Raw genomic sequence first — 24638 nt, forward strand, 5'->3', positions numbered from 1 at the left:
ATTGGACTCAGGTTTAAGATCTGTGTTAACAAAATCTCTGGCAACGTTTGAAGTTTGGAAGGAAATAAATTATCAAAGAGATGGAGTTTAATGAGTGCATAATAGGGACCTCGCTAACTGATAACTAATACGGCTATAATTCTGCAATTGCTTAGGATCAAAGAACGCTTTAGCTGGCACATCTCTGGGCTCTGGAGAGGCAGGCAGTCCCCAGGGCTCTGGAGCAGGCCTCACAGTGTGACAAGTTAATAGATCACTGACAAGCTAGAGGACAACAGCCTGTCAAAGGAGAAGCCGGCAGGAGCTCGCTCATTTACAATTTCCCCAGCTTATAGTAAGCTTTGTGCAGCAAGGACAGAAGACCTATAGCAACATAGAGTGAAAGTGTTCAAAGAAACAGCATCATTTATCTTTTGTCCTAGTTTTAATGAAGGTACATAAGCAAGGAGGGAAAAGATGGAGGTGATGGGAGATGCCATTTCCTCTGGGAAGTAGGAAAAACTTATATGTATGAACCTGGACCCTTGGATGCTATGCCCATGGGTTATGGGCTCTGTGGTTTTCCAGTATGGGGTTGGAAACTAATACCACCACTTCCCTACAGATATTGCCTTTGCAATTAGAACATAAGCTCCTAGAGAGTAGGGCCCATTTGGCTTTTGTAAGTATATTTCTAGCACTTAGAACAGTGCTTTGCTTAATAGATGCTTTTTCATTATTCATATTCATGATATTCATCTCCCATCTCTCTGCCTTTGCCCAGGCTGTGCCCGTCTCCTGGAGTGTCCTCCCCTTTTCACCTCCATCTCTTGGAATTACTAGTTTCCTTCAAAGAAAAGCTCATGGTTCACCTCCCACACGAAGCCTTTCCTGATTCCCTCCCCTAGCCCTCTGCCCAATTCCTTTCTATATATTTTGCATTTATCTATTTGAACACACATTATATCAGTAGAATATAGGCTCCCTGGGGAGAGGGGTTGGTTTATTTGTGAGGTTTTTTGGTTTGCTTTTGTGTTTGTGTTCTTGGAACCCAGCCCAGTACCTGGTGAAAAATAGTGTCCTAATAAATTCTTGCTGAATGAATAAATGGGCAATTTGACCTCCCCTAAAGTGGAAGGATTTGTCCTAGGAGGTGACAGCTCTGAATTGAAGTCATTGGTTGGGTGTGGACCTGAAGAGTTTCTTGTTCAACTATACACCAAACTTGATGGCCTCTGGGATCCCTTGATGCTCTGCGATTCTGGGTGAGTCTGATCAATGGCCTTGTTGGATCCCCCAGAGGGATGGTGACTTTTCAGAGCCATACTAATCCATGCCATGATTGAGATATTCTAGCTCAATATTAAACATAGGACATTCAATTAGAGCTACCTGGGGAGAGCCAAGCAGAAATGGAATGGGATGGAATGGGATGGGATGGAAGTGGCAAAGTGATTACATCTGCTTACCTAGTAGGATCACAAATGAAACAGCTGTAGAATTATAAAGGCCACAAGGTTTGAGTGGAAGTAGGCCCATCAAGAGGTAAAATTGGAGCAGCTAGGTGGTACAGTGGATAGAGCACTGGCCCTGGATTCAGGAGGACCTGAGTTCAAATCTGACCTCAGACACTTGACACTTACTAGCTATGTGACTCTGGGCAAGTTACTTAACCCCAATTGCCTCACCAAAGAGGTAAAATCATTAGGTAGCAGGACAAGAGGACTAATAGTTCACATTTACATAAACACTTTAAGGTTTTAAAAGCACTTTGCAGGTATCAGTTCCTTACAACAACCCTGGGAGATAGGAGCTATTCTTTTCTCCGTTTTACAGAGAAACTCAGGTTCAGTGAGGTGAATTGATTTGCCCAGGGTCAGACAATTTAATGTTTGAGGCAGGATTTGAACTTGTGTCTTCCTGATTACCAAGTCTAGCCCTCTCTCCACTATGCCACCTATGACGATTTTAAGTAAGCCAAGAGAGGTCACACAGGCAGTAAGTGTACAAGGAAGGGCTGGTTCCTTGTTCCAGTATCCTCATGAGATCATCCTGTCTCATATTCTAAGCCCTCTCGCAAATGCTCATGCTACAAAGGGAGTGCTACAATGTAGACACCGGGCAACATTTTTCAAATAAGAATGGAAATGGGGGGGAGTTTTCCTGGTGGTCAAGGGACCTGGGTACAAGAATATTTGGCATTTTTTGTTGGGTTGAATAAATTCTGTCCCATAAATTAAAAAAAAATTGGGGTTAGGCAATTGTGGTTAAGTGACTTGCTCAGGGTCACACAGCTAGCAAGTTGTCAAGTGTCTGAGGCCAGATTTGAACTCACATCCTCCTGAATCCAGGGCCGGTGCTTTATCTACCGTGCCACCTAGCTGCCCCTTTGTCCTATAGATTTAGTGTCTGTTAGTTTGAATCCTTACACAGGTTCTGGGGCCCCTTTGGGGAGAGAAAAAATTTAGCCAGACATTCATGTCTGCCAGTATGGAAGACATCATTGGGTAAGGAAATAAACCAGAAGAATTGGGGAAGATATCTCATTCAAAAATTTTATCCCAATCCACGTAAAAGGCTACCACTCAAATGATATAAACGTTACACTGTGTTTTAGATACAAAGCCACTGAAGTAGTGGAGCTTTTAATCCTTCTGTTAACATAATTCAAAGATGCAAATATCTTTATTCTTTTTTTCGTGAGCTCTACTTCAAAAAAAATGCCCTTATCCCTCTACAGAGCGGTCCATTCCTCACCTGCCAGTCTCATAAAAATGTCACATAAATTTAAAGAAGAGTTAAACATAGAAGAAAGAAATAAAATATTCTATAATTAATAAACATTATTTCAATAAAATCTGACCACCCGGTACAGCAAGCTCAGCTCCAAACAAAGGAAATCCATTGAACGTTGGTCAATGTCTGTATTTGAGTTTGATTGATGAGGCACATTCTGGAGAAGATCGCTCTTGCCCAATAGCATGTAAGCTCAGAATATTTCCTCCACCAAAACAGATGGGCCAGGGCTCTGCAATTTGTTGAGGGTTGCCCGGGGGAACTGAAAGGTGAATCGATTTGTCCAAGGTCATACAGCCAATAGATGTAACAGAAAGGATCTGAGCCCAGATCTTCTTACTCTATAGTGACTTCTAGGAAGAACTAGGAATACTGGGTAGAAATTTCAAGGAACAAAATTTAAGATCAAAGTCAGGAAAAACTTCCTAAAAATCAGAGGTGTCCTAAAGTGGAATGGAGGTGCTGGAGAGAGTGAGAGAAAGAGGATTCCCCTTCCTTGAAAGTCTTCAGGCAGAGGTTGGGAGGCCACTTGTTGTACAAGATAGGCCAAGCATTCTTGTTTGAGAATGGGCTGGATTCAATGGCCGTCGAGATCCCATGGGATGCTCTTCTGTAGGATCCTAGGATCTGGTATCCTGTTTTCTCTAATTCTTTGACTCATGAACATAAATTACTTCCTGTCAGGATGACCTTTTCCCAGAAATTTTTTTAGTTTGATTCTGCATTTTCATTACAACGGTTTTGGTTTTTTCTTTTTTTGTTGTTGTTGTTTTGGGGGAAAGGTGGGAGAGAAGAGAAACATGTTAACTGAAAAAATACTTTAAAAATTCATATTTGGTTTGCTCTTGTTCTTTGTGCAGGCTGGTTAAGGGCAAATTCAGGCTTAGAACCAATGTGCTCCGTGGGGCTGAGCTTCCCCGGGTTTCTTCTTTCATGAACTGTATTATGCCTTCCCTCCGCAATACTGCCTCTCCTCCTTTCCCCACATACATCACAGATAGAACCACAGCCTCACACAAAAACTGGCCATCCTGAGACGGTGGCCAGGACTTCTTTGTATGGCCCTTGTAGGCGCCAAAGATGTATTCTCATGAATCACTGGCCTTCTGGCATTTTAAATGAGAGCACTGCATCCAGCCTCGGTCTCCCCTTTTTTGAGACAGCAGCAATGGAGCTATTTGTGCCCTTCCCTGGTGGTATTTTATAAGATTGTTTATTCACATAAGAACCTGAATTCATTTGCTTATTAAATCTCTACCCACCTCCTTCCTCCAAGGCCCACAGATCATAACAGAAGGAGTAACCAATGGGTTAGGGAAGGGAATATAAAATGGTGAGTTTTCTCATTAGAAATCCTGTATCTAACCATTTTTTCTTTGAGGGGCAGAAAACTTACTTATTCATGAGGTGCTAAGAAGCATGGTCCCATCTTTCTCTATAGGGTGAGTAGGCTGTAATCTATGTGGAGATGTAAGGCTTTCACATTTCCATGCATGGTTCATATTAAAATTGGGAGGCTAATCAATTCAGATTTATTTAACAGACATTTATTAATCTCATAATCAGGCACGGGGCAGATATTAGAGATAATTTTTAAAAAACCTAATCCAGAATCCATTCTCTTCCTGCTCTCGAGGGGCTTATACTCTGATGTGATGGAGATGGAAGCAAGAATGGAAAACAAATATGGACATAATTTTGATACAAAGAGCACACTGTTTCTGGAGCCAGAACAAGACTGCAGTCAAATGCCCCAGCCCACACTGAAGTAGATGCTAAAAGGATCAGGGTCTTGGAATCAGATCCAAACACATGCTTCCCATGTTAGATAATGGCCCATCCTTCTGTCAACATGCATTTATTAAGCACTTAATCTGGGTCAAGCACTGGGAAAATAAAGACAAAAATGAAACTATCCTTGCCCTCAAGGGACATTCATTCTACTATGGAGAAATGACATCTACATGTATAAGTACCTTCAAACTATACATATAATGAATAAAAGGTCATTTTTCAAGGAGAGGCTCTAGCAGCATGGAAAAGGGGAAGCCCTTAAGTGAAGGTGACATTTGATCTGAGTTCTGTCATTCCAAGAAGAGAAGGGATGTTGGAAAAGACAGATTCTAGGTATGGAGAACATTCAGTCCAAAGGAAAAGAGGTGTGAGGAAAAGCAAGAAGGACAATTTGGCTCAACTCTAGACAGTGTTTGAAAGGGAGGAATGCATATTAGGTTTGGAAAGGTAGAGGGGAACCATCATGATAAACTTTAAATGAAAAACAGAGGAGTTTGCATTTGATAATAGAGGCAGTAGGGAGACTTTGTGCAATGCAGATCCCCTGAAATCAATCTGTGGACCCCTGATAAAGACCATGTGCTCAATGGTTAGCAAGGATTTTTTAAAGTGTTAAGCCCAACAGCTTCTTCTCAGTTCTCATCTTCAAATTCTCTGAAGCCTTTGACACTACTGAGCACACTCTCTAGCCTGGGCATTCTCTTCTCCATTGGCTACTGTGACATGGCTCCCTCCCAGCTTTCATATGGAGTATTGGGATTAATTACTTCTAATCCAACTTTCACCCAGTCATTGACACAATCTTCCTCATGCACTGGTTGCTAATAACATGCTCCTTACTCATGAAGCTTTACTATGTCCTCCTTACTTCTAGGATCAGATACAATCCCCTCAGCCTGGTAATCAAAATGCTTCACAATCTTAGCCTATGATCTACCCCACCAACTTCACTTCATATCCCTACTGGACATTTCATTATTTCCCAAGCTTAACACTCTTATTTCTAGTCTCTTTCCTCTTGCATAAACTGTCTCTCATTCCTGGAATACCCTCCCTCTTCATCCCAACCACTCAGACACTGTGTGGTTCTGCAAGGCTCAGGTCTCCTCCTTTCTCCTCTGAGAAGCCATCTCTGATCTCCTCGGTTTTCAATTCTTTCTACTTCTTCAAATTTCCTTGTTATTTCCCTCACCTAAGTATGTGGCCAAAGTCTGTTGCTTTCACCTTTGCAGCATTTCTCAAATACCACCCCCTTCTGTCCTCTGACACTACCCCACCCTGGTGCAGACTCTCATCATCTCATACCTGGACCAGTGCAATAGCTGCTGGGGTGTCAGCCTGCCTCAAGTCTTCCCCCATGACACCCACTCCTCTCCTGAGCCAGCAGAGTTCTGCTCATGTCCCCCACCTACTCAATAAACTCCAGTAGTGCCCTATTGCCTCTAGGATCAATTAAAAAACCTTCTATTTGTCATTCAGCACCCTTCATAAACTGACTCTTTCCTACCTTTCTAGTGTCCTTACACCTTACTCCCGAATACAAATTCTTTGATCCAGTGACAATATCCTCCTGGCTGTTCTTCAAACAAGATCCTCTATCTCCAGAATCCAGGCTTTTCTCTGGTTTTCTCCCATGCCTGGAATTTTCTGCCTCCTCATTTCTGCTACCTGGTTTCCTTGGCTTCCTTCAAATTCCAGATAAAACCCCATTTTCTACAGGAAGCTTTCCCCAATCTGCCTTAATTCTAGTCTCTTCCTTCTGTTGATTTTATCCTCTTCATCCTGGATATCACTTCTCCCTCCATAATTGTTTGCATGTTATCTCCCCCATTAGATTGTGACCTCCTTGAGATTAAGGACTAGGCTTTTTTTGCCTTCCCTTTCATCTCCAGAGCTTGGAAGAGTGCATGGCATACAGCAGGCACTTAATATATGTATTGACTGATGGACTCTATCCTTCCCAAATTCTACACTTGACTTTTAAGGAATACGGTTGCTTGTTGAAATCCCCTCAGCTTTACAAACCTAGCTGTAATTTCTGGGAATGTGCTAATATCTCTCAGAAGGGGAGTTCAATTATTTCACTATAATATCAAAATATTTCCTGACCCAGAAAACTTAAAACTAAAATCCTACCATTACCACCACCACTGGGAACAAATATTTCTAAAAATTCTCTAGTTGGCCTTCCAAGCCCTTGATAACCTGCCCCCTCCTACATTTCCAATCTTCTTACACCTTACACCCTCCCCATGTACTCTTTCATCCAGTGACAATGGACTCATTGCTGTTTTTTCATTTTTGGGAGGTGGGACAATGAGGGTTAAGTGATTTACCCCAGGGTCACACAGCTAGTAAGTGCCAAGTGTCTGAGGCCAGATTTGAACTCAGGTCCTCCCGAATCCAGGAGCACCACCTAGCTGCCCCCCCCATTGCTGTTTTTCAAATGCAACATTCCACCTGTTCAGGACATTTTCTCTGGCTATTTCTCATGGCTGGAATTCTCTCCTCCCTCATCTCTATCCCTTGGATTCCCTGACTACCTGTATGTCCCAGCTAACATCCTATTTTCCACACAAAGCCTTTTTTGATCTCCTTTAATACTAGTGTCTTCCCTCTGTTGATTAGTTCTAATTTGTTCTGTACATAGCTCGTTTGTATGTAGTTCCTTTAGTGTCATCTGTCCATCAGATTGGGAGCATTGCTTCTTGGGAGCATGGATTATCTTTGTCTTAGCACAGTGACTGGTATATAATAGATGCTTAATCAATACTTAGTCATTGTTTTCATTCTCTATTGGCTAGAATAAATGCTGGAGAAGGATCACAAAAAGCTGTCCCCTTATGATTTTGGAAGTAGGAAAAGGTAACCTGACAGTTGCTGGCTTAACTGACTCCATGGTTGTCTTACTCCTCAGAGATAACACCAAGCCAAGCCTGCCCAGTCAACAAACCCAGTGAAAGGTCACCCTCTACACAAACCTGCCAAATGCTTCCTTCTCTTGGAAACAACCAACTCAGCCTGGTATATTCAAAGGCTGGGCTTTGGGATTGCTGGGATATTAAAATGTCATTAAGCAGCCATGTTTTATAACAGTAAAAATCCAAGGGAAAATAACTGGTTGCCTCTGAGGGATGCACCAACTCTCAGTGCACTTCCTGGAATATTTTTAAAGGGCATAGTGTGAATCCTCAAGCTGGGTAAGCTGTAACCAAGGGACACACTGCCCTTCCTCCATGCTCATAGTCTTCTTCCCATTCCCCCCCCATCCAGGATTGGCACAGAAAGGGAGGGAGATAAAGATAGTTGAATTTTAGACACCTGAGGGCTGCTCAGGACCTCTCTGTGAAAACCCCGCATTTTGCAGATAAGACATTGGGGTCAAGGGAGGAGAAATAATTTGTCCAAGGTCACAGTGACCAGACGTAGAACTAGAACCCAAGCATCCTGACTCCAAGTCCAATATTCTTTCCACCAAAACCTTGTTTGCTTTTTAGACAATCAGAGAGGCAGGTCAACTGAGCTGTGGGGGCAGGAAGGCAGCAGCCACTGCCGATAGCCCTAATGAGAGCCACAGACTCTCCCACTCTGAGACTGTCTGAACATAACACATGAAAGCCAGAGGGTCCAAGCCTCTGGGCTCATGTTCCCAAACTGAGCCTTATCCTTTGGTAGTAAACTGAATGTGTGAACAAGAGAAAAGGGGCCAGGGGAGACCTCTTTGGAAAGAGACATGTAGCTCTGCAGACGGTTCTATGGATGGCATTAACTTTTGTATCTATGTGTGTGTTCCCGGGGGGGGGGGGTGTCTCCCTAAGAAAGTCCAGTGCATCAGTCCTTAGGGCAAGCTGCCTGACGTCTTAAGCACAGAGGAGCCATGGAGTAGGCAAGGACAGTATTGAGTCACCAAGATCAGCAACAGCTGCATCCTTGATGCTGAGCTCAAGGAGTATTGATGATAATGATGCCACTGCTGCTGATAGCTGGCATTTATATGTTGTCTTAAGGCTTGCAAAGCACTTTATCAATATTATCTCTATCCCAGAATAGTCCTAAGAGGCAGTTGCTATTATTATTATTTCCATTTTATAAATGGGAGACTTGGGGCAGAAGTTAATTGACTTACCTAAGGTCATCCAACTAGTAAGTGTCTGGGACTGGATTTGTTCAGAGGGGAAGGCATATACTTTAATAATAACTGACGCTAATGTAGTGCTCTATGGTTTATAAAAGCTACATAGTACATGTATTACTTCTTTTGATCAGTTCGTCAGCTAACATTGAATAAGTACTTACTATGTACCAGGTTTTTTAGTTTGTGTTATGGATAACATGACAATGATACTTTACATTTATGTAGCATTTTAGGCTTTACAAAGCACCACATATGTTATTTCCTTTTATATAATGACCCTGTGAGATAGGTGCTACTCTTATCTTCATTTTGCAAATTAGGCAACTGAGGCTGATAGAGGTTAAGCGATTTATCCAGGATTAGAGAGCTAACAAGTGTCTGAGGCAACATTTGAACCCAGGTCTTCTTTACTCCAGGTCCAGTACTCAACTACTTTGCCACCTAGCTGCCTCTTAACAGCAATGAAGTAGTGAATCCCTGCCTTCAAGAAGCTTACATTCTATAGTGGAAATAACCATGACAAATATAACCAAATATCGAATATTTAAAAAGTAAATATAAAATGATTCAGTGTGCAGAAGTCACTAGCCACTATAAAGATGAGGGTGATTGTAAAAGACCTAATGATACTTGGGAAGAGCTTTGAAGGAAGCTATAGATTCTAAGCAGTTGAGTCAAAGAGGAAGAAAGCTGATATATAGTCACCATGACATGATATAGGACACTAGTGAGGAATGACAAGTAGGTGAACTTGGTTGGAAGGAAAATTAAGGGGATTAATGTGTAATAAGTATCGAAAGGTGAACCAAATCCAATTTGATCTCCATGTCAAAGAAAGGAGTTTGTACTTTATCCTAGAGTAGTATAGAATCAGGGGTGGGGGTGGGGGAAGGGGGGCAACATGGCCAAATCAGTACTTCAGCAATATCCTTTTGGCATCTGTTAAAAAAAAAAAACTGGAGTGTAGATGCAGTGACCGAAGGTAGAGAGACCAATTAAGTCCATTAGAGATCTTAAACTCAATATGTCCAAAACAGAACTCATTATCTTTCTCCATAACCCACACCCTGCCTCCTACCTTCCCTATAACTTTTTTTTATTTAGAATTTTATTTTCCCAAATTACATGTAAAATACAAATTTTGACATCAATTTTTTAAACTTTGCATTCCAAATCCTCTTCCTCCCTCCCTCCCTATCACACCCCCAAGAATTCAAGCGATTCAATATAAGCTATACTTGAGCAGTAATGCAAAACATTTCCACATTAGCCAGGTTGTGAAAGAAAACAGACAAAAACAAAACTTGAGATAAAGGAACTAACAAAAAATTATGCTTCAGTATTTATTCAGATACCATCATTTCTCTCTCTGTAGATGGACTGCATTTTTTCATAAGACCATCAGAGTTGTCTTGGGACACTGCATTGCTGAAAATAACCAAGTCATTCACAGCAGATCATCTCACAATATTGCTGTTATTTTGTATACAGTATATTTCATTTTGCATCAGCTCATGGAGGTTCTGATAGCTTCCTACTTATCATTTTTATAGTACTTTAAATTTATATTTATATAAATTATATATTATATTTATATAAATTTGCATATATTTATGTAGTACTTGAAAAAGAGATTTCCTTACAATAAACCCATGATGTTGATTATTGCAACAACAGTAATAGATAACATTTATATAGTACCTTATACCTGACAAAGAATTTTCTTTACAATAGCCGAGCAAAGTACCATAAGTTTTGTTGTCATCATCATCAATCAATCCAGCTTGCCTCATCATCAGTCCTCATCATCAATCAATCCTCACCTTCCTCCAGTCATCATCAATTGATCAATCATCACCATCAGAATCATCACCTCACATTACTCTTGCCTCTGCTTCAAAATTTTTTCGATTACTATTGTTAACTGTTTCCCTCCATCCTATTTGCTCCCCATGATATTTACCCTATTTTCTATCTTCTTTTATCCTAAACCTCCTCAAAAGTGTTTTGCTTCTGATTGACCCCTCCCCCACTCTGCCCTCTATTCTTTCACCCCTCCCTCCTTGGCCCCTTCCCCTCCTACTTTCCTGCAGGGTAAAATAGATTACTCTACCCAACTGAGTGTGTGTTATTCCCTCCTTGAGCCAACTCTAATGAGAGTAACGTCTTTGAGCCAATTCTGATGAGTGTAAGGCTCATTCACTGCCTCACTCCTCCCCCATTTGTCCCCCTACTCCATAAGCCCTTTCCTGCTTCTTTCATGTGAGATTTCACAGCATTCTACCTCTCCCCTTCCCCCTCCCCCAGTGCAATTCTCCCCCCCTCAATTATACCCTAAAGATGTCATAATGGGGCAGATAGGTGACACAGTGGACAAATCACCTGCCTTGGACCCAGCCTCAGACACAAGACACTCACCAACTCAGTGACCCCAGGCATTCCACCCAACACTAACTGTCCAACAAAAACCCCCGATAAAACAAAAAAATGCTTTATACATATCATCCCTTCATAATCAATTCCTACCTGTGCCCTCTGTCTAAATTTATTCATGTCATCTGCCCTAATACCGAGAAAGTTCTTATGAGTTAGATGTATGATCTTCCCATGTAGGAATGTAAACAGTTTAACCTTTTAACATCCCTCGTGGTTTCTTTTTTGCTATTTACTTTTTTTATGCTTCTCTAGGGTCTTGTATTTGAAAGTCAAATTTTCTATTCAGTTCAGGTCTTTTTATCACAAATGCCTGAAAATCCTCTTTTTCACTGAAGGCCCATTTTCCCCCTGAAAGATTACACACAGTTTTGCTGTGTAGATGATTTTTGGTTGCAATCCCAATTCCATTGCCCTCCAGAATATTATATTCCATGCCCTCTGATCCTTTAATGTAGAAACTGCTATATCTTGTGCTATCCTGACTGTGGCTCCACAGTACTTGCATTGTTTCTTTCTGACTGCTGGCAATATTTTCTCCTCGACTTGGGAACTCTGGAATTTGACTATAATATTCCTGGAAGTTTTCCTTTTTGGGATTTCTTTCAGGGGGTGATCAATGGATTCTTTCAATTTCTATTTTACCTTCTGTTTCTAGAATATCAAGACAATTTTCCCTGAGAATCTCTTGGAAGATGTCTAAGCTCTTTTTTTTTTTTAATCATGGTTTTCAGGTAGTCCAATAATTTTCCAATTATCTCTCCTGGATCTATTTTCCAGATCAGCTGTTTTTCCAAAAAGATAGTTCACATTGCCCTCTATTCATTTGGATTTGCTTTATTGTGTCTTGGTTTCTCTTAAAATCACTAGCTTCCATTTGTTCAATCCTAATTCTTAGGCAATTATTTTTTTCAGAGAACTTTTCCATTTGGCTTTTCAAGCTGTTGACTTTTTTTTCATGACTTTCCTGCATCACTCTCATTTTTTTCCTCCACCTCTCTTACTTTATCTTCAGAGTCCTCTTTGAACATTACTATGGCTTGAGACCAATTCATATTTTTCTTGGAAGTTTTAGATGTAGGAGCCTTGACATTGCTATCCTTTTCTGAGGGTGTACCTCAATCTTAATTGTCACAAAATAAATTTTCTGTGGTCCACTCCTTTTTCTGCTTGCTCATCTTGCCAGCCTATTTCTTGACTTTTGACTCCTTCTTAAAGTGGGGCAGTGTTTCCAGGCTGTACTGTCCCAAGCTTCAGGAGGTCCCAGGTGGTAAGATTTAAGGAGGGGCACATTCTCAGCTCACCTGGCCTGTGTTATGGTCTGTAAGTAACCACAGGCTGCCTGCTCTTTAACCTGGAAACAAATCTGGTTCACTTTGGTTGCAAGTGCAGGCATGCCTGCACCCCTCCCCAACCTGGGACTGCCACCCAAGACTGTGTCCTGTATACCAGCCTGGGCAAAATGTCAGAGTTGCACCTCAGTGCCAGAAGAGACCCTGTAATTTTCCCCCTATCACCAGACTGTGAGCTGAGTTAGTCGAAGCTGCATCCAATTTAGAGGCTCTGGAAATCTCTTTCTCTGTCACGGCCTGAGGCTGGATCTGTGTCAGTGCAGTTGAGGGGTTGTGGTCCATTCCCACCCTGGTCCAGTAGACCCCTCCTGCTGAACTTCTAAGTCGTCTTTGGCTGGAAATGGTCTCAGCCCGTCCTTTTGTGGGTTCTGCTGCTCCAGGAATTGTCTTATGGCATTATTTGGAGTTTTTAGAGTGATTGTGTCAGGAGCTCCGAGTGCTTACTGCGTTTCTTCTGGCATCTTGGCTCCTCTCTCTTGGGACTGGATTTGAATTCAGATCTTCCTGACTCCAGGTCCAGCACTTTATCCACTGCAGCACTGAACTACAGACTGAGTCTAAAGAATTTGGTAATCAGACTAGTAGAGAGAGAGAGGGCAGTTTCAGGGGAGCAATGGGAATAAAAGCTATATTCTCACCTCCTTCCTCTTCCCTTTAACATGTCTATGCCATTGTACCCTCAAAACTGGGTATTAAGAGGCCCTATATCTCCAATAATTCTACTCAAACATCTTGACTTAGAGATAGGCTGATCCACAGAGTTAAGTAGCATAAGTCAGACAAGCCCTTCCTATGGAAAGGGGACAGGAAGACTTCCTATAATCTAAGACAATTCACCTTGGTTCTCCAAGAGTAGGAAGTGATGGCATGGGCCACAAGTAAACTTCTCAGTTTGGCCACAGCCAAAAGACGTAATGAACACAATCTTTCTCAGGTGTTTTTCAAGTTCAAATGTTGTCATGGAGACCTTGAAGCCTGGGTTTTAAGTAGTTCTATTTTGCTCATTTTCCAGGTGCCCACAGTTCCTGAGCCTTTTGTGTACTTTGGATCAGACTACTATAACCAAGGGACCAACAAACCCAAGTCATGCACTGCCATACCATTTAAAACAGACTTAAAAGTTATATTAATGGGTCCCAGGTCCCATTCGTCCAATTCCCACTGCCCTTTATTAAAGTTTTATTAATTCATTTTCTCTTGAATAAGTCAGCTCTCAATGTGCTCATCCCCCAAATTTAGAGAGATTTCTCTTATAACACAAATTCTTTTTAAAAATTTAAGCAAAATCAACCACCATACTGACTCTAATCGATGATACATGCAATATTCCTCACCCATAGCAACCCACCTGTCTCCTATTTCCTCATCTTTTTTCTGCAAGTGGCCTTACCATCCTCACTGCTCTCTACCATCTTTAACCTAGCCATCATATTAAAATTGTGAATGGTCATTTAATTTCCCAACCAGTATACTTTGTTCTTCTTTTCAAACAAATATTTTCTTTCTCATTTTAAGATCCAGTAAATTGGCAGAATTGAGTTTCTGTTCATTTAATTTAGCCAGCACCTGACCCCATTGTGTAAAGCCAGGTAAGTCCCTGCCTTCTAGGAGATAACAGTTCAAAAATTTGATATTTAAAAACCTTCGTTATTTTCAAGAAATATTTTTGGGGAATGAGACGGGGATATGGGCTGTTGTCATATAGATGAGTTATATCTGCTACAGTAATAATACTGCATTGAGCATAGCCACTCCTGAAGGATTTTTACAAGAAGAGACACAAGCTGGGCAGAATTTTCTGTAATACTTCAGTGATGGCCATAGAGTATTAAAAAGACCTCTCATTAATTTTAGCCACATTGGTTATCATCTTTGCAAAAGTCCTGGAATAAATTCTTCCTAACTTAGGGGGCCTTTTCCTGTTCGATCATTTGGAATTGACCCCAGTTTCTATGAAACATTTGCAAAGGTCCTGCCCACTATTGCCATGGGTACTTGCCCATGAGAGCCTTGCTTGCCCCCTCTGATGAGTCTGCATCCGAATTACATGCAAAACACTATAGAACTTAGTAAAGCAGAGCAGATGCCATGGGGCTCACCTCTTGACGTTTGAAGTTCTGTACATACTCCTCAAACTGCTCATCTTTTGTCTCATCAGCTTTGCCGAGTTTCTGAAGGACCTGGTACACAAAGAAAACAAAACATCATTCTAATCATGTCCATTAGGAATACAAGTCTAATGCAGAAATAGGTTTAATGTGATTTCATATATATATATATATATATATATATATATATATATATAGACTATATCTGACTACTTTCTGTCTTGGAAGGGGGGAAGGGAAGAGAGGGAGGGAGAAAAATTGGAATTTGAAATCTTGTCAAATACACAGGTGGCATCCAAGTATCTAAGCATGATTTCTAGCCAGCCATATGAATGCTGCCTTCTTAATCAAGCTCCCCGGGTCTTAAAGGAACCTAAAGGTGCCAGGTAGGAAAAACTTTGTATTCCTCAGACTCAGCAGTATGGTGGAACCAATTGCCAATGGTTCCTCCCTAAATCCCATAAATGCACTATATTCTTGAAAACAAGAGTTACTTGTTAAAAGGAGGAGAAGAAGGGACTGGCTCAAGCTCAGGGAATTGCAAAGCTCTTCCACTGACCCCGAGCTTCCGCTGAAAGCAAAGGTCTATATTTTCAATACTAAAATGTTGGTGGTGTTGCTACATGGGAGTGAGACATCAGACAGCAATGCCTCCAAAGGACTCTTCAGGATGCACATTATGAATAGCCATGGTATGAGTAAGCAGGCTGCAACATGTCACCAAGGAGGAACTCCATAGACAAACAGGAATGTAGAGTTATTTTCATAAATTGTGTAACAGAAAGAGAAGATGGGATGGCCATGAGGTGAGAGCCAGGGGAAAGAGGTCTAGTTTTCTTCTGGTATTTTTGAAATGCCAGGAGACACATTGCATGTACCTCCTGTGATGAACTTTTGGGAAAACACGGACAGGATGGGCAGGCAGAGATGGGTTCAGGAATGTTTCACTGGAGGGAACTCCCAAATGAATGTAATTGCATATCCATTGGAGAGATAATAAGCCATGTTCTAATTTGAGCAATCAGCAATGTCTATGGAATAGGTAGCTAAGGATTGTAAACTTTCAGGAAGAGCCCAGTCCTTGGAATCCTTGGTTTCCTGATCATTTAAAAATGATCAGAGAAAGGGGCAGCGAGGTGGAGCAGTGGATAAAGCACTGCCCTTGGATTCAGAAGGACCTGAGTTCAAACCCGTCCTCACACATTTGACACTTACTAGCTACGTGACCCTGGGCAAGTCCCTTAACCCTCATTGCCCCACAAAAATGATCAGAGAAATGCAGAGATACTAGATAGAGAAGAAGATGTGTAATATTATTGTTGGTTCGTGAGCCATGATGCCCTCTTATACAACACACAGCCACATAGAATTACAGACCATAAGGCCACCTAGAATGTCCTCCCCAAGAAGTGATCATCCATCCAGCCTTTGCTTGAACATGTCCAGTGAGAGCCTCGAGCCCCCTGTGTCCTGGGGCAGCCTATCCCACTTTGAGGTATTTCCATCATCACAAGTATTCCATGCAAAGGAGTCCAAGTCAGTCTCTTACAACTTCTCCCCACTGATCCTGCTTCTGTCCCCTGGGGACAAGCAGAGCTAGATGGAGCCCTCTTCCACAGAATAGCCCTGCATGTTCATATCCTGATCAAGTGTTTCCTTCTCCCAACTAAGCACCCCCAGTTTCTTTGAATATTCATCACATGGCACAAACTCGAGACTCTTCCTCATCCTGCTTGTCTCTGTGACCTTAGTCACGTCACTTGACCTCTGTGGGCTTCAGTTTAGCCATCTGTAGAATGAGGGCTAGAACTAAAAAGTTTGTGGTCCCCTGAAGATGCAAAGCTGCAACCTCATGAGTTCCTTTCCTTCTATGCTCATGCCTGTCCCAACTCTTCTGGACTACTGATTCCTCTTTCTTCCCACAGATCACCATGGGTGCTCTTCCATTCTCCTAGTCTTTCTCTTGTCTCATAACCCTTGTCTTCCCTCTTCCTTCCCCCTTTCCCATCAAACAATCTATGTCCAGCTATGGGACTTGAAACTATGAGATCTCAAGACCTCTACAAATGGAAGCTGGGGGTCAGTTCAGAGGAGGTGGGAGAGGACTGAAGAATGGAAAGCAAGTTGAGCACCAGAGATATGGCCAAAGGAGGACCAGGTTCTATAGAATATGTCATCTGGGTTCAGATCTACATTAAAGGAATATGTAAAGAAAAGGGGAGGAGGAAGAAGAGGAAGAAAGAGAAGGAGGAGAAGGAAAAGAAGAAGAAGATGGTGGTGGTGATGATGATGATGAAAAAGATCCATGGTTTTGGTGACCCAATAGAATGTAAGCTCCTTGAGGGCATGGCCTATTTTTATTTGTATTTATAACAGTACAATGGCCGGCACACTGTAGGCCCTTCAAAATGTTTGATGATTGACTGACTGATGCTGATGTTGGTGAATAAACAAAATGAGAGCAGAACTACAGTGGGGCATTATCCAAGTCATGCTAATGACAGGCATCTTGTGTGCTTCTTTGCCTAATTAGAAAAAATCTCTTTCATCTTTTATATTCATGACTGGCTAAGGAGGGCCCTGCTCATAAGAAAATCTAAATATGGGTTTTTTTAATTGAATTCAAAACAAGATGTGTTGAATGCAATTCAAAGATGTGGAGCCTGGGGTTCAGTCCTGCCTGCCATACTTGAGAAAGAACATCCATAACTTGGAGGGTGTTTAGAGGAGACGTTACCAAGATGGAGAAGGTCTTGAATTCATGCCATACCATATATGATAACCTAAAGGGACTGGTGGTGTTTGGCCTGGGGAAGAGAAGGCTGAGGGCAAGGAATAGGGAATGGGAGCTGATTTCAAGAAGTGGAAAGGCTATCATATGAAAGAATCTGAGTTGTTCTGCTTGACCATGGAGGGCAGAGAAGGGAGCAATGGCAGCACTTGCAAAAGAACTCCATTTGGATTTCATGTCAGGAATGGCTTCCTACAATTAGTGTTCTCTCCAGTGTGGCCTGGGCTCCCTTCCTCAATATAGTTCTTGACTCCCCATTGGGCATTTGCTGAGAGGAACTTTGCCTGTGAATAGGCTGGACTAGGGACCATTGGGATGCCTTTCCAATTCCAGGTGTACCTTTGACCATTCTCCTGGCTTGGAGTCTGTCACTGGCATGGAGCTTGACAATCTCCTAAGCATATTCACACCTATGGCCTTGGTTGAATCTCATATAGTCACGGCGGTTATTACTCCCATTTACCAGATGGGGAAACCATAACTCAAAGGCTTATCCAAGGTCACAGGTTTCCTAAGTGTGCAGGAAGTAAAGAGAAGACAGAAGGTAGGTCTTTGGGCTTGGAGTTCACTGTTGTGCGCACTTTGCTACAATCAACCAAATATCATTTATCAATTACCTAAAAGATTAAAGACACTGTGCTAAGCAAATAATAATAGTCATCGTCGTCATCATCATCATTGCTCCCAAGGAACTCACAGTTTAACAGGGAAGATAAAACCTGAATAACTTTGTAGAAACCTAGTTGAAGAAACTAAGTGGCTCAGTGGATAAAGGGCCAGACTGGAGTCAGGAAGCCCTGAGTTCAAATGCAGTCTCAGACACTCACTAGCTGTATGACACTGGGCAAGTCATTTAACATCTGCTTGCCTCAGTGTCCTAATAATAGGACCTACCTCCCAAGGTTGTTGTGAGGATCAAATGAGATAATATTTGTAAAGCACTTAGCACAGTGCCTGGCACCCAGTGGCTGTAAATGCTTATTCCTTTCCCCCACTTCAATATCTATATACATAAATCCATGTGGATATATATATATACATATATATATATATACTGTATATAGGCATATATCTATATCTACCTATCTATCTAGATCTATCTAGATCTAGAAATTTTAATTTGGGGTTAGAACCCCTGATTATCACAGAAGTCCCAGTCAAGAGCCTCCCTCCAATAATGAAGTTCTTCAACTGATCTATAACTGATGGTCCCAGAGAGTCACCTGATATGTGAAGAGGTTAATGGCTTGATCAGGGTCACACAGCCAAGTATTAGTCAGAGTATGAAGTCATCTCCCTGAGTCAACAGAGATCAAGAAGAGTGGGATGAATGGCCTTTAGGAATCTGTGGAGATATATTAGTGACCCCAGCTTCTCCCTGAAACAAAGGCCCATCTTCTTAATGTCAACATTCTTTCACTGAGGCTCAGCAACTCGGAATCAAGAAGATCCCAGTATCTGAAGAATTAAAATTCTAGGTCACCCAATAGACAATGGACATGAGCATGGGAGGCACCAACAGGCTGCTTCATATTGTCAAAGAATAACTGTAGGAAAAATGGGGTGAAATGTATCATAAAAGAGATGACTGATCAAGAGACATAATGAGCAGTGGAATGAATGTTTGGGTTTGGAGTCAGGGGACCTGGGTTCGAATCCTAGTTCTTCTACTTAGTAATTGAATTCAACTTGCTGGGTCTTAGCTTCCTCCACTGTAAAATGAAGGCCTTGGACTAGATGTTCTCTGAGGTTCCTATTATTTCTGAGTCTATGATCCCAGGATCCCATGAATGGCCAGAGAAGATGGGCCCCCCCTGTAGGGAGAAAGAGGGATAAACAATGGACAGCCCTTCCAGTACCCACATAACATCAAGTGATCTAGCATTTGGGGAGTACTCCTGACAAGGATTTGTGGGAAGCAGTGGGCAAGAGCTGCATAAGATGGGCAGACATGGCTAGGTTATGACCAGCATGGTGCTTCTCTCCATTTACACAGATACTCCCTTAAGTCAGGTCCTCATCACCATAATTGCAGAGCCTCCTGCTTGGTCTCCCTGCCTCAAGTCTCTTCTCACTCCAGTCTATCCTATATATTGCTACCGAAGGGATTTTCCTTAACTACAGATATAATCATGTGACTCTCTTATTCAATAAACTATGGTGGCTTCCCTTTGCATATAGGATTAAATAAAGACTCCTCCATTTAGCTTTTAACAGTCTATACAACCTGGACCCAAACTATTTTTCCAGCCTCCTTAGACAAAGCTCCCTTGCTCCCACTCTCTGTTCCTCACAAATGATGTGCTATCTCTCCTCTATGTGCCTTTTCACTGGCTGTCCCAATACTGAGAAGGAAGACCTTCCTGACCTCTGTCTCACAGTGTCCCTCTCTCCCTTTAAGGAGAAGCATAGACATCTTCTACATAGAGCCTTTCCTGAGCCCCTCAACAGCTCGTGCCTTCCTTAACAAACCACTTTAGATTTAACTTCTGTGTATATGTTTTTACCTAATCATGTTATATTTGTGTTTTTGTCTATTTACAAATACTTGTCTTCCCCATTTGAGTGCATATTCATTGTGAATAGAGATTGTTGAGTTCTTTGAACTTGTATCCCTAGCACCTGGCATAGTGCCTGGCATGTAGCTGGTTCTTAATAAATACTGGTTGATGAATTGCTTGGAGGAAAGGCATTGATTAAGATCACAGCTCCATCCAAATTCCCAGACAGTAAATATGGGCTCATATGACTCTTCTTAAAGTCTCTTTTAATTAGGTTATGTCAGAATCAATTAAAAATTACATGCAATATTCACATAAACATTCCAAATCTTGTGTCATTTTCAACTCATAAAACCAGAATTTTTAAAAACCAGAAGAATTTTTAATGACAAATTCCAGTATTCAATATCACAGGAGGAGTTAGTGAAACAGTAAGGGTAAAAAGGATAAAACCCAAATTCCTAATCAGTAATCTCGAACCTTGTTCACAAAGAAAAAAAAACTTCTCTTTCCAAGAAGAAAAAAAATATCATTGACCTTTTCTGGAACTATGGGCTGATAGTTGCAGGAAGGGAGGGAAGGCATGCATGAAACATGAGACATATTAGAGGGGAAGAGGGGAAATGCGAAACAATTGGTAGCAGCAACAGCAGAATGACTAATGCGATGGTAATGAGGAACCTTAGAAGCACCTGGGAAGGATTAAACGAAGAGGACTGAGCAGGTATTGAAACCCAAGACAAGTGAAAACATGGTAAGATGGAAAGGCATTCTTCATGGTCCTGAGTGAGTTCAAGTCACCAGACCATGAAGAAAAAAATATATAAAATATATGCCAGAGTATTTAAAGAATCAGTGAATGTGAATTGTTGAAACATCATGGAAAATGGAACAGGTGTCAATTTGCAAACAAATAGAGAAACTTGAATTTATGACTATAGGTCAGGGAACTTGACTTTCATTACTGGCAAAATTCTAGAACATAATATTTCAAAGGATGGCTGGTGAATATTTTGAAAAGGAAGCAACGATCATCAAGAAGGCATTGTGCCAGGGGCAGCTAGGTGGCACAGTGGATAGAGCACCGGCCCTGGAGTCAGGAGTACCTGAGTTCAAATTCGGCCTCAGACACTTACTAGCTGTGTGACCCTGGGCAAGTCATATAACCACAATTGCCTCACTAAAAAAAAAAAAAAACAAAGAAAAAAAGAAAAAAAAACCAAGGCATTGTGCCAGACTAACCCTATTTCCTTTCTTTGACAGGGTAACTGGCTTCATACATCAAAGACATACTGTAAAACCAGTATACCTAGATTTCAACAAAATATTTGACAATTGTTCATGCTATTCATGTGGACAAGAGGAGAGATATGAGTTAGATGATAGTACAGTTTGGTGGATTCAAAATTGATTGTGGCATTAATGGGATAATGTCATCTTGAAAGACTTTCTGTTGAAGTGCCCCAGGAATTTAGTTCTATACTATTCAATATTCTTATCAAATTTTGAATCATTATATATATAAATATATATATGTGTGTGTGTGTGTGTGTGTGTGTATATATGTGTATGTGTGTGTGTATATATATATATGTATATATGTATATATGTATGTGTGTGTGTATATATATATATATATATATATATATATATATATCTATATATATAATCTACATGGCACAATGGATACAGCATTGGCCCTGGAGTTAGAAAGATGAGTTCAATCCCACTTCCAACAATTATTAGCTGTATGGCTCTAAACAAGTTATTTAACCTCTATTCACCTCAGTTTCTTCAACCATAAAATGACTGCAGAAATGGCACCTACCTTTCAGGGTTGTTGTATAAGGACCAAATGAGATAATATATGTAAAGTGCTTATCACAGTGTCTGGCACATAGTAGGCACTATGCAAATGCTAGGTAGTAGTCATGGTAGTTGTGGCATTATTCTTCTTAGGGTGGTGGTGGTGGTGGTAGTAGTAGTAGTAGTCATCATCATCACATTAGCAAAAGAGAAGATCTTTAGCTGAGAGAGTCTGGATCGAGATCTCTATAGTTTAAAAAAGCGAGTCAGATCTGATGATAAAATTTAATATCAATAAAAATAAATGCAATGCAAATGCAAACCTAGGTTTATAAAATCACTTCCAAGTGAAAGATTGGAAAGTCATAGGTAGACAGAAGGTCATGTAAAAGAGATCTGAGGGATTTATTGAATTGCAAACTCAAAATGAGTGACCAGTATCTTGTAGCAGCCAAAAAAGCTACCATTAGCATATGTTGTCTTAGGGGCAGGGCATGGTCTAGAAAGAGGGAGGTGATTGGCCCACCATTCTCTTTTGGAATATTGAGGTCCAGGTCATGATGCCATACTTTAGGAATGATACTAGCAAACTTTAGCTTATCCAGAAAAAGTTCATCATGATGACTGGAAATAATGAAATAGAATAATCACTAGAAAGAACAGGGGTTATTTAGCTCAGAGGAAAGAAGAGTCACAGTGAGACATGATGAGTCTATTCATGTATTTGGGAGGGCAGGTGGAAAGAATGATTAGACTTGTTCTATTTAGTCACAGATGGAAAAACCAGGAAAAATGAGGGGAAGGTCAGAGAGATTAAGATTTAATGTCAGGATAAACTTCCTAATGATGAGAGCAGATCAGAAGTGCAATGGGACACTTTGAGAAGTAGTGGGGACCCCCTACTTGGAGATCTTTAAGAGGAGGCTGGAGAACCACTCATCAGGGATCATATATGGAACAGGAAAACCTGTTCATATATGTTTAGCTATAACACATCAAGGTCTCTTCTACCTTCTGCCAATACGATTAAGAAAGGATTCTATTATGGGGAAAGTTTCTTACTGTGCCAAACTATAACAGAGTGAAGCAGGACCAAGAGCTGAAGTAGCTGAGGTTAGACGTTCTTGCTTTGGTATATTTCTCCTACTGCTCAAGAGGCTTTGTTTGTTTAACTTCTGATGGCTATTCATTTGATGAGGCAATAATTCACTGCCCAGGCCTGGAACAGCTCTGTTCATTTTTCTAATGTTCAAGGCTTGACAAAAGGTGGCCTGCCTCTTCTCCTAGAGGCACTTGGGAGATAGGAAGAAAGAGAATGAATGATCTGGGGGCTCTGACTTTGGTACATTGTGGGTTGGGGTCAAGTTCCTGGTATTTCAATTGTAGAACAAATAAATTGTTTTGACTACAAATAAAAGGGTGATTTAAATGAGTGAATCAAAGAATCTCAGAGTTGGAAGAGATCTCAAAAGTCTTGCTGTCCTATCTTTCCCTGACAAAGAATCCCCATTTTATAATTTCCTTAACAAATTGTCATCTAGTCTTTGTTTGAAGATTTTTGGTGAAATGGACCCTTGACACCTGAGCTTCCCAAGGCAGCCCATTTTACATTAGGGCAGTCCTCAGTGGGAGAATATTATTCCTGATATCTAGCTGAAATCAATTTCTCTACCTTCATCCAATTGCTCCTGGTTCTGTCCTCTGGGGCCAAGCAGAAAAAGACTAATCCCTCTTCTACCACATGGTTCTTCAAAAACAAACATCATGACCCACGTCCCCACTCCCCTACCCCCATCTTCTTTACTCCAGAGAACCATCTCCAGTTCCTTTCAACCAATCCCCATGTGTTATGACCTCAAGGCCCTTCACCAGCCTGATTTCCAACTCTGGACCCACCTCCAGTTTATTAATATACATCCTAAAATGTGGTGCTCCATCTGATCCACAAATTAATGAGCTGAGCAGAATATATTACCTCCCTGTTCCTTGATGTTGCGCCTCTCTTAATGCAGCCTGAGAGAATTCACTTTTCTTTGGCTGACACATCCTGCTGTTGGCTCAGGTTGATTCTGTGATCCATTTAAACCCTCAGATCTTTTATTTTTTCAGATGAACAGCTATCTGATCATTGTTCTACCTTCTATATTTGGGTGATTGATTTTTAACCTATGTGATTTTTACACTGACACCTAGTTATCTTGACCACTTTTAAATTCAGGCCATGTTTAGAATATTGACCACCAAGGGAAAGACAAGCAGAAAATGTAGGAATATTCATTATAAGAGAAATAGAAAGAGAGGCTGTAAGGAGAAAGAACATAAAAATGGAGATATTTCTAAATGAAAAGGAAAAATCTGGTCGTGGTTTTAAAACCAGACCCTTGACTTGAAAGATGGAAACTATTTTTCTCCCAGGGTTTTTTGCCAAAACCAGAGCAGTTAATAAATGCTTGTCTTGCTTTCATGATAATTTCATCCTTGAAAAGGTGGGGGCAACAACAAGGGGGCTGGAAATGAGGGAACTCTTCTAGAATGGATTCTGTGAAAGAAGAGGAACCTTCTTGGTAAAGGAGAAATAATGAGAACCTTGGGGACAATAATCACTCCATTTTAGATTGCGTGATAGAGGAAAAAAGCCAAGCTGAATTTCACAACCAACCTAGATCTAGAGAGAGCAGATTTTAAAGGGTTTAGTAAAAAAGATAGAATCCATGGGCTAAACATTATAAAGGGATGCTGACTGAATAGAAATGGAGAGTTTTCAAGAATACATATAGAGAAACAGTTCTGATGAAGAGGAGAAGGAAGAATGGTACAAAAGACCAATGGAGACACACAGGGAATTTAATGACCAGCTCAGATTCATTCATTCATTCATTTATTTGGGAAGGGGGTGAGACAATTGGGGTTAAGTGACTTGCCCAGGGTCACACAGCTAGTAAG

The 24638-nt window shown here is 41.1% G+C and overlaps 1 protein-coding gene across 2 annotated transcripts in view; it reads right to left on the reverse strand.

Annotated features, from left to right (window-relative positions):
• Positions 1-24638, reverse strand: part of AMPH (amphiphysin) — a 196882-nt gene that overhangs the window by 95979 nt on the left and 76265 nt on the right. For both annotated transcript variants that reach the window (XM_043978501.1, XM_043978502.1), the window contains one exon: positions 14589-14669. In XM_043978501.1, the coding sequence (XP_043834436.1) occupies positions 14589-14669 (81 nt within the window). The remainder of the gene's footprint in view (positions 1-14588; positions 14670-24638) is intronic.

This window comes from Dromiciops gliroides, chromosome 1 (genome assembly GCF_019393635.1).
Source record: "Dromiciops gliroides isolate mDroGli1 chromosome 1, mDroGli1.pri, whole genome shotgun sequence".
NCBI classification, from domain to species: domain Eukaryota; kingdom Metazoa; phylum Chordata; class Mammalia; order Microbiotheria; family Microbiotheriidae; genus Dromiciops; species Dromiciops gliroides.